The sequence below is a fragment of the Phallusia mammillata genome, chromosome 2 (genome assembly GCF_965637545.1).
Source record: "Phallusia mammillata chromosome 2, kaPhaMamm4.hap1.1, whole genome shotgun sequence".
Lineage (NCBI taxonomy): Eukaryota > Metazoa > Chordata > Ascidiacea > Phlebobranchia > Ascidiidae > Phallusia > Phallusia mammillata.
The window spans coordinates 4,294,078-4,305,310 of record NC_137253.1 but is presented as its reverse complement, the minus strand read 5'-3'; the positions used below and the strand labels follow the sequence as shown (position 1 = coordinate 4,305,310).

Here is an 11,233-nt window from a genome sequence, read left to right as displayed (position 1 = left end):
GGCTGGGCACACTTTATCTTTCAAAAAGCTCTGGGGCGGTATAGGCGGTGATAAGGGCCATTTTGGTTGCTCCCTGTACGTCCTCGTCACTCTTCATCAAAAACGAACACCCGAAATCTGCGATTTTACACCTAAGATTGAAGGTCAGCAAAACGTTGTCGCGGTCGCCATGAACCACGTGACCACCTTCAAAAGTGTTGTGCTAGTGCGGAACCCCTTTTGTTACGTCATAAATCGACTGCAGTCGCCATGAAAGAGTGACGTGGCATAGTCGATCGCTTTCACGTTCTCTAAACCATAACGTCGCTAGGTCACCGTAAAGCAAGCATTCCGTCACAATAGTCATGTTGTCACGCCATTCAGTAAGCTCGGGTGTCCTCAGTACGTTCTCATGGTGTACCAGCTTAAGCAGCTCAAACTGCTTTCGAATTCCGAAAACAAACATATTTTCGGTTTATTGAATCGAAGACAAGAGTCATTTTTTAACAGCAACTACTTATGTCTTCTTACTTAACCTGTCATTGATTGGTTAAAATGTAAAACTTACCCGTCACATGTTTTTGATATGTAAGAGTAAAATACTTGAGTGCAACATTCTTTCCGTTCATCTGAGTCGCACACAAGAAAATCTACCACGGCCAATTAAACCACCTTTTCCCCGTATAACAACGGATCTTACTTGGGTCGCAAGCTACAATCTCCTATTAACAAAGGTTGATAAATTGAATTTACTCAAGAAATCAAATAAGTAGACATAGTAGTGCAGTGTTTGAGAGCCAGAGTAGACTTGGGCTTTCTAACGTCGTTTGAGCTTATTGAAAAAGCAGTGTCATAGCAAATGGCTGTTATTATTTCATTTTTATACAATTTTTAATTCAGGTTTCGAAAAATGTAATCGAACGATTTGTAAATTATTATTCGTAGATTTCTCACTTTCGCTGAAAAACCTGACCTATGGTTAGAAAGTTCTGTTTTTTTAAATAGATTTACTTCACTGATGCGCTTGTTTCATTTTCTGCAGATGCGTTTTCGAGAATGAACCAAAACGATTCCACGGTACTTACCACAATCGCATCTGAAAATGATTTGGGTTTTGGTTTACACTAGAATCGGTTAAAGAATAAACCACGTTATTTAACGATTAGGTTTTGCCTCGGGTGAGCCCCCTACGGAACATCGGTGGTTGTAGGGGGCTCACCCTAGGTGAGGCCCTCTGGAACATCGGTGGTTGTAGGGGGCTCACCAGAGGTGTAAAAACAATAAAACTTTGCAGTTGTGGAAAAAGGAAATAATCTAAAAAAAGCAACTAGGGTTACTATTGCTGTTCTCGTTAAATAGTTTTACTGATAGGTTAGACACAAAGATCTGTGACGCTTCGGTTCTGATAATATAAAATAGTTCCTGTTTCGAAGATCGTTTTACAACTGGTTCCCGTTTCGTGTAACAAAATTCGCACAACGGTGATGATCAATGGAACAGCTACTTTTGATGTTATTTTTACAATCAGTAAAACGGACTGCTTTTGTAAGTTTAGGATTACGATTTTACAAGCATTGATGTTCAACTTTCGAGCATTCTTGAGCTTTAATATGCATAGGAACAAAAAAAATCGTCGATTTAAGAAACCTCATGTAATTGGTGTTTAACCGAAAAATTTTAAAGTTTAAAAAGTTTTTAAACGACTGCACAGATAGGACCTCGTAAGCTAAATTTGTCTCCCTTATTGAACAGACTATTGATGCATATAAGTTACTTTAACTTTTCCTTGATTTCACTACACCTCAAAGCATGTCAAATCACGTTGTTTTTGATAATTATAACAAACACAATAATAACACGATATTGTAGCTACAAACAAAACGAAACGGCAAATGCCAATAGAATGCAAAAGTCGTAATTGCTTTCGCTAATGTCGGTTATGAATAACATTGCGCCAAAGAGACAGATGTAGGAAACATTGGTGAAAAACCCACGGATAAAAACACACCAACTTGAAACAAACATAGGGTACAATTGTAAAAGATTGCACCAGCTGCACCTTTATGAATTAGTTTACAATTAACACGTTGGAGAATTGGAATCACGGTAAAAACGCATATAGGATAACCGGACTGAGTATGATAAATAGGAGAATATCAGCTTGTTTAAAAACAGCGGCAGGTTTCTAATGCAAACGATTTTACGAAAAGAAACGATAGAGGTCTAGGTTATATCGGAAAAGCGAAACAAGGCAATAAAATGTACAGAAACAATCACAGCAACAATAATTAAAATTCACACGAACAAGTCAAGTCACGTTTGTATATTAGCATTAGCACTTTCTCAGACATATCTATATTGAACAGTTTTGTAAAACGGCAAGGACAATGAAAAAAACATGCGTTATCGAGCCAAGTATTCTTCTTTTTAAGTCAGTGGTTATCAATTGGTGGTCCATGATGACTTTTTGGGTGATACACAGGAAGTAAATTACAACTTATCTGACGATAAAAACGGAAATAGTTGCATGTAATTTTTTGAATATTAAGTTCGAAAAAAGCCTATCCAAGTTAATGACTATTTATTGATAGCTGTTAGTTGTTTTGAAATCACTCCTCCAAATTCTGTAGTGAAGAAATAAGCTTATATTTCAAGCCAATATGCTTGTAGTGGATGTTTTCTTTATATCTTTACGGAACAATGGACTGGTCCACGATATTCTGTCAATTGAACTGGTGAAACGAGTTGAGAACGACTGATTTAAGTGATGCTTGGGGTTTACTGGGTATATTCTGCCGTGGGATCGGAACCTACCGCATGGACCTGATGGCGTTATATAGCCGGCTGCATAAACCAGTAGTTGAACCCGATGGTTTTGCTGACCAAATGAAACAGAATTCACATACATAAGACTCTATACACGGTAAAGTGCAATGTAGTAAATGCCCATGCTAATTCATCTGAATCCTGAATTACAGCTGGCTTGGGATCCATATTACAATCAATATAAAGGCAAACTGTAAACATTTGATACGGTTATTTTGTCAATAAGAATAAATCAGTTTAACATGCATATCATGTTAACTTACAATGATTAACCAAACCACGATCGGCCATTCTTCAGGCGTTGTAATTACAAAGTAATTTGTTTTTATTCTCCTTAACGTGAAATAGGTGGAAAGACAACACAAAGTGGGGTTAACATTAAAACAATATATCGTAAATATTGTAAAAAAATATGTTGTTCCGCGCAAGTAAAAACGTTCATAACTGCGTGACACTTTAGGCTTCTTATTGTTGTGTGTTACTATTGTATAGTTATAAATCCTAGCCTAAGTGTATGCAACTAAAAGTGTGTGATTATGCTGCAATCAAGTCAACCCATTCTACTGCCATAACGGTAAAATGTATAGTTTAAATGTTTACCGAAATGGAGCTTACGGCCATTTTCAAACATACGTTTTTACAGTTTGTTGTCAAAACCCGCTATGATGGTGAGCCGAATGCTTTTATGGCCGAGAAACGAAGTGCAGTGTACGGCCTATTGTGAGTGGAATTCATGTGGAATGCGAAATCCATTATATGTTTAACTTTAGAATAAATATTTTGCGTACTTTTCCAGTTACGTCAATTCCAATACCGTTGAATTAACTCTAATCAATCTACTAACAAGCACTATTGAGCTAAGCTTAAATGTTTTCACTAAAATCCGGCGATGTATTTGTATAGCGGTTTGTAGTAATATATTTGTCACTAACCTTCCAACAGGAAATTTGGACCTTCAGTCAATGAAATTAACCAAAGTTTGAGCCTTAATTTATACCGATTTAATTTCCAATGACTATGCGATAAACATTTTCAACGTGAAACCAGTGCTAACAATTCACATTGTGCCTAACTGCCTTGTATCTATAAATGTTTAAGTCAAACTTAACACCAAGGCAACTTAACAACTGCAATCAAATAGGACCAGGTAGCTTGTAACAGATGAAGAAGTGCAGTTGCCAACAACCACCCTTTTTCAAAGCACACCTTGTGTACTCTTTCAGGAATTGAGCGCTGTATCATTGTAGGACATTTATTTGTTGTCATATGGAAGTATGCTTCAGCCTTGAGCAATTTCAACAATTTTATGAACTTTACTATATACGGTCACAGAAGTAAACACAACTTTACTATATACGGTCACAGAAGTAAACGCGCAGGCGTTGCAAATATTGCACTAAAACTTTAGAGTTAAACGATTTGCAGATAACTTGTGATTAAATAAAACTAATTTCGGTTCGTCCTGTTATGTGAAAAGTTAAGTAAATCTGTTTATTAGGTGATTTTGATTTTCGTTCACAACAAACCCGTGTAATTCAGATTTTACAAAACATGTTTAAACGTTGCTTAATTATTTACATGTATATACCTCAATGATAAAAGGGCACAAACATGTACAAAACAAAACTTTATACACACGCTAAAAGCGCATTAACCAATATACACGAAAATAGACAAACTAAACTACATTTAAATCTACATTAAAACCGGATAACAAAATCATGCATGCAGAAGTCCACACGACAGCGGCACTAGTGGCGACGGTTCTGGTAGAAAAATTGCTGATTGGGTATCCACAATAGAATTAGTACAAGTGCAAACTGTTTACGAAGACATAAATGTTTAATATTAAATCAGTTTAAAGTAAAGAATGTGTTTACATACCACGAACAACCAAACCTCAGGACAGCGATCATTTCTTCGCCCTGTGGTTGCAAAGTATAGTTAGACACCCTCTCCAGAACAACACCAAAAAGGATCACAAAAACAATGGCGATTATTAACCAACTTTATAGCAATAACTAGTGTGTACGCTTAACACACTGTATTTAACATGTTTTTGTAGTTTCTTGCAGCCAAAGTGCAAGTTGTTTTGTTTTCCGTTGCTTAATAAAATGAATTTAACTTCTAAAATTACAAAAAATTAAAAATTAAGTATGTAAAAGATTAAATTAAATGTAACTTAGAAACGGTTGATTTAAAACATACTCATAATTAGATTTCAAAGCAACAAAAACGTAAAAAATAAAAAATGTGATGAAGTGGAATACTTATTAAAACCCGATACGATATTTTTTGCAACTTTATGTACGCTTGTTTTTACATGCCTGCTGATTGCCGTGTTTGGAAAGAAGAATCCTTTTCGTGCCTTTTCATCTGTTGGCTATATGTTGTATTTGGTTTCTGTCCCTCCAGGTTGTCTGCTACTGAATGCACTTTTTTGTCTGAATTTTCAGAATTGTATTTATTACACGAATTAATCATGTCATCATGTAAATAGTAAACTACTTGCGAAGTGCGATCTTTAATTTCGCATAACGTTCAAGTTTTTGCCTACTATTATTTCAACCCCAAAACATGTCAGAGTTACCTATGTTTCAGGGCTCAGTTGGTGTTTATTTTTTTATCACCGACCTGATAAAATGCTTTGTGAAGGAAAAACTTTGTATGCTTTATCTGTTTCGCTTTGTTTTGCATTTTTTCTGCGTATGGCGTTCCCCGCTGCTTGTGTTACCAATTTTCCATCCATACTTCGTTTTCGTTCCTTGCCAGGAATCTTATCTAAATGTGTAACCAAGTTCAAATTTAAACACGTGTGTCAACTCCAGACCGATCGCAACTTGTGTATTACGTATATATTAACATCGTAAAATTGTGTTTGGAAAACTCACAAACTGCAATTTTAATTAAAATCCATCGCGATCGTTTGTTAATATTTATTTTTTAAACTTTTGTTCTTTTACTTTTACCTGGTGACAAACTTTGTGAACTGGATGGTTTGTTTGCTTGATCTTTCACCTGCTTGTCTTGTGTTCTAATTTTATCACCCTTGTTCTTATTGTTTTCCTTTGTCTGTTTGGAAAATTGTTTCCCGATGTTGTCACTGTGTTGTTTGCTAGAACTTCAATCTAAAACACAATTTAATAAAAATTGATTGTATTTGTGAATACATCACATGGAAATCAGTTTGAGCAAATATTGACATTTGCACAAAAACTTCATTAATTTACATCGAATCAATTTCCACGAATCTATATTAAATAAAGTTCCATCACAGATCAAAATATCGGCTGCCAGAAAACTAAAACTGGCTTGAAGAAAAACATTTATGCCTTTAAACGCCAGGAAATCAGAAAAAAACACTAAATGTAGAAATAAAAATATCCGTTGCACCTTCAATAAAAGGAAAACTGTCAAGAAGATTGTATGCTTATTCCTGTAGAAAAAAATCGTAGAAAATCATTAGAACGCTGTAATTTTCCGAAAGTGGCAAATAACTTATGTAAATTTAGTAAATAGTTTACCGTCTAAGTCTTCTTTTTCGAAAGAAAATCTAGGAAGCGCAACGAGTTTGGTTTTATCTTGAGCGAAGTGATGGCCGGCTTTCAGCAACCCGACGATGGTTTGGATCTCCTTTCTTTTTGGAGAATATTTCTCCACTAGAGGTTCGATTTTTTTACGGACACCAGGGATCTGTGGGCGGTGCTCCGGCGAGTAATTGCAACAGTTGTTTGCCTCTGCTACAATATTAGTAACCAATTGTTTGTACCCCTTTCGATTAGCTTCTGTTTGAACAAACGTTTGATGTTCATCAGGAATTGGTGCTTTTCCGCGCAAAATCGCATCTTTTATCTTAACGTTCCTCTCATCGCTGGATACATAATCAAGAACATGCGTATACGGCGAAAAGCGAAAAATTACGGCCTGGATGATTATCCCAACGCTGTAAACATCGGTTTTCTTACTGGGCAGGTCTGCATCACATAGAAGCTCAGGTGCTGCGTATAGAATCGTAAAGGGAACAAGGCCATCATTACCTTCTGTTTCATCGTCACGTTGCACCAGAAACGCGCTGCCGAAATCAGGAATTTTGCAACCAAGATTTTCTGTCAACAAAATGTTGCCACACTTAAGGTCGCCATGAACCACGTAACCTCCTCCAGGAAGATTGTGCAAGTGCTCTACACCTTTTGCGACGTCATAAATCAATCGCAGACGCAAAGGAAAGCTGACGTCACTATTTTCGTTGCTGGGGTGAAACAATAACCCTTCAAGGTCACCGCAGGGCAAATATTCGGTGACAATCGCCATCCGGAATTGATCCCATCGTGTAAAGCCGAAAGTTGTTATTATGTTGTCGTGATGGATCTTGTCGAGCAATTTGAATTCCTCCTTTACTCTAAAAATAAATAGTGACGGAATAGTGACATATTTGCCCGGTCGGCCTGCACTCGCTGCTGCGTGATATTTATTGGAACTATATTCTATGAGTGACTATGTATTGGAACTATATTCTATGAGTGAAAATTTACCGTCATTGTAAGGTAAAAGTGATTACGTTACCTGTATCCTGAGTTAACAAATATCCCTTCTTGTGGCTTTAGATCGAAAATTTTCAAAGCAACATCCTTGTCGTCCATTCGTCCGAGTCGGACACAGGAAAACGTTCCCCGGCCCAAAAAGCCTCGATTGTCATCATAACATTTTATCAGATCCGCCCGACATGTACCAAACTCCTAAATACAAGATTTAATAAATTTTTGTTTGCCTTAACAACAGCAGTCGAATGAGTTATAGCTTGGAATTTTTAATGCCTTACCGTCTGAGCAGTAGCTCTTAACCTTTTTTAGTTTTCATTACAGAAACAGTCAGGCGGTTTTTAAATTCCCCGCTTTTCTATGAAAAAATTCGTGATGTAATTATGCCCTAGTAAAATGTCAGATTACTCATTTCGGGATAACGCCCCTGGCAAGAACCACTATTCTAAAGTTTGGCTCAGATCGTTCCGTTTGTGCAGTACAATATGTTTCGTTAACGTGTACATCAACATGATACGCACGATGAATTATTTTGATGATAAAACACGAACACAGATGCGAAAACCTAACGGTTGTAATTGCGCTGAACGAGAGTAATGGGAAGTTAAATACAAGTGCCACACAGGTTCTTGTGAGGAGAAAATGACCTTAAAGAGTTGAAACGTTGAGTGACATTATAGAAAGGGTCGGCAACTTTTGGCAAGCAGTCCAATAGATTTTTTTCTGCTACGCCAAACAATTTACGATTTCATATACTCATCTTTGATATCCTTTAACCCAGGGGTGCACAACCTTTTTGCTACGACGGCCGCATCGCAGGACTTTATTTCACAAGCGGCCGCCTAAAATTGCTGATGTGAAAGATAGTTTTTTCTCACGTATATAAACCACCTAATGGCGACCAAAAAGTCCAGATTAATTTCTAACTTGATGCACAGATTGAGCTAAACAGTCTGACGACCACTCTTAGCTATTTATGACGTCACAATGTATATTATGACGCAAGTGGTGCCTGTTTTTAACATTGTTTACACACAATAAGGGTATAAAAAGTCTAATGTATAGGGCAGGGGTGGGCAATTAATTTTTGAAAAGGGCCACACAAGAAAACTGACTTGTGTGGTAGGGCCGGACCAATAAAAGTTGAAACCTAATTCTGCTCATCAATTTATCCGGCGTTAGGGCAACAGAGTCCAACAAACTAAACACACAGCTTTATCTTTGACTTCTGTAAACAAATATTTAACAGTCCATGACTTGTTGAAAGTGCGTCATTCTGAATCGACTTTTTTGTATTTGCATTAGGCTGACATGATGAGGGCTAGCTTACCAGCATCAATTCTACATAAAACACATGTTTTCCAATCCATTGTTACACAGAAGGGCTCAATATGACTTTGTTGCGTAACAATGGGTTGGATAATTTGTGTTTTATGTAGACTTTGATTAGCATCACATGTAGCTGTACGCCCACGCATGCGCGGTAATACGTAATATACAAATATAAATTTACCTATATATATATTTCTACAAAAACAATTGTCGTATTTTATGCACAGCATAAATAGGCCTTTTTTGATTTATGTTTCAATTTACTTGACCTCACGCGGGCCGTACAGGGACAGCCAACGGGCCAGATGTGGCCCGCGGGCCGTACAATGCCCAGGTCTGGTATAGGGGCTACAAGGCTGGTAATACTCTTTACAGTCTTACAAAATCTTTTTAGAGCAGTTTGAAAATCAAAATATTTAGCAAAAGAGTTTTATTTACGTCACGACCGCCAGTACATATATTTTAACAAACATATAGGCTATTCACGGCCGCACTAACTTATCTATTCGGCCGCAGGTTGTGCACCCCTGCTTTAAACTATTACATTGCTTAATAGTTTTCAGTGTGTGAAAAAAGCAGCCTACACGCACGAATTTTTTTGCTATATGATTACTACTCAAAGTACCAGGGACTATAACCATTATCAGTCTATCACATAATACAGTTTCGGCATACAAACCCATTTAATGTGGCACGCCATGTTTGAAAGGTTTTCGACTCCAAGGCTGTGCCACTGAGTCGACACGGGTGGATATCAGACGGTCAAAAACTGGATAAAGTTATTTGCGTAATCCTAATTAATTTGTTGCAACCAGTAGCATAAAACAAAATTGTCAGCAAAGATAAGGGCAAATAGAAAAATCAAATAAATTCCTACGAAATTACTTGATCCATGAAAAAGCGAGAAAAGACGAAATTATTTTGTTCAAATTTTCAGCAGACCCAGGTTAATTGTAACAAGTTGAATGTAGCTCAGTCGTATTCACTTTTTTATCTTTCTGTAGTTGCGTTTCATCAATTAGGACCAAAATACCAACCGCGGTACTTACATTCGTCATTGCGCTGTTTGTCGATTCAGGTTTTTTTCCTCCAGCAATTATGTTTCACACCATTTTAATCATTTTTTAAGAATTTCTTTCATTCTGTCATAAAAGTTGAATTATCAAACAAATATAACAGATGAAAACGATGCAAAGTTACCTTATAAGTATATAAGTTTAAATTAAATCGTTTGACGACTCTCAGGTACCAAAGACTGCTTGTGTTTCGATGAGCGTTTTCCGTTTAGTTCCTCTTCGTGAATTACTTTTCACGCACAATGAAAAACAAAAGACGACCGTCATGACGAACAATGAACTTCGGGTTGACATTTGTACCTAGGCCTTTTTGTACCTTTATACTTGGAAGCAGGTTTATTTATAAATTGAATGTTACAGCGTTTGAACATGTGCGCTTTGATGAAGTTTAACTATACGTACGTTTTTGTGCAGTACTAAGCTTGGTATATTGCGCTTGGCGTCTATAGCTCTCAGTATTTTTTTACGTTTCTGCAAGACTTGCAGATGCTTTTTGCACTTGCGTGTTACTTAATTTATCTTTCAGTTAGACTACAAAACTCTTTCAACATGGTCGGAATTAAAAAATAGTTATTATTTTAGAGTCAAAGTACTTTGTCATTGGTAGTGAAGCAAAGTGATATTATCCAATGTAATGAATGGCGACCTATTGTGTGAGTGAAAACGCTGCGTGACAATGTTTTCTATAAACCGCGCACCTGCTGACGTGATTTGTTTTATATTGGATTTATTTTTAAACCGTTTATCTGGGAATTGTTTTGGGTCTTATATTTCATAAAACATATCTAACAAAACTGTGGCCTACTTACCCCCAATGACAACATTGCTTTTGGCAGAAGCGGGCAAACCAGACACGTAGAATTCAAACTGTAAGCTTTGAAGTATTCCATAACCTTGCAAAGTGACCGAACTTCCATCGCAAAATCATCAAAAAGACAACACCCGTCAGAAAGTGAGGTGCAGCTGCTCTCAATGCAGTGTTATTAACTATGATGCTTAAAATTGTAACATTGTAATCGACTTTCATTTCCAATTAGTCACGTTGAAACTTTGGCAAGTCATATTTTCCCTGCACTGCGTCTAAAGTCTCACATTTTGCTTTGCCTACAATCATGTTTAACTACACATTTAACAATTAATTGCTGTTTTACCTTCAATCAAAGATAAATGTAATGCAATATTATTATTATTTTTTTCTGAGAAACATTTGTAGCACTTATAAATATGCAACACTTTTGAGATACGGTAGATGGATTATAGTCAGGTAATCTTTAATAAATAGTAAATGATTTCAGACTGATCAAAGTTTACAGTCTGTTAATATACTCGTCTGGTGTCGTCTCCATCCCTCGTACTGAGCCTCTGGAGACTCGTGATTGTATAATATACTACACAAAGTCTATAAAAATTACCAAACAAATAAACCATATCCTTTGACACAACTGAAGTGAAGATGAATTCGTCATGCTATGGAATACCTTG

The 11,233-nt window shown here is 36.7% G+C and overlaps 1 protein-coding gene across 1 annotated transcript; it reads right to left on the bottom strand.

Annotated features, from left to right (window-relative positions):
* Positions 1 to 5,928: 5,928 nt before the first annotated feature.
* LOC145212249 (dual specificity protein kinase shkD-like) lies at positions 5,929 to 9,733 on the bottom strand. The gene is made up of 4 exons (XM_080080305.1): positions 9,725 to 9,733; positions 7,369 to 7,541; positions 6,330 to 7,204; positions 5,929 to 5,933 (listed from the first exon to the last, which is right to left on the bottom strand). Exons 1-4 carry the CDS (start codon positions 9,731 to 9,733, stop codon positions 5,929 to 5,931), a joined length of 1,062 nt encoding a protein of 353 aa, XP_079936431.1.
* Positions 9,734 to 11,233: the final 1,500 nt, after the last annotated feature.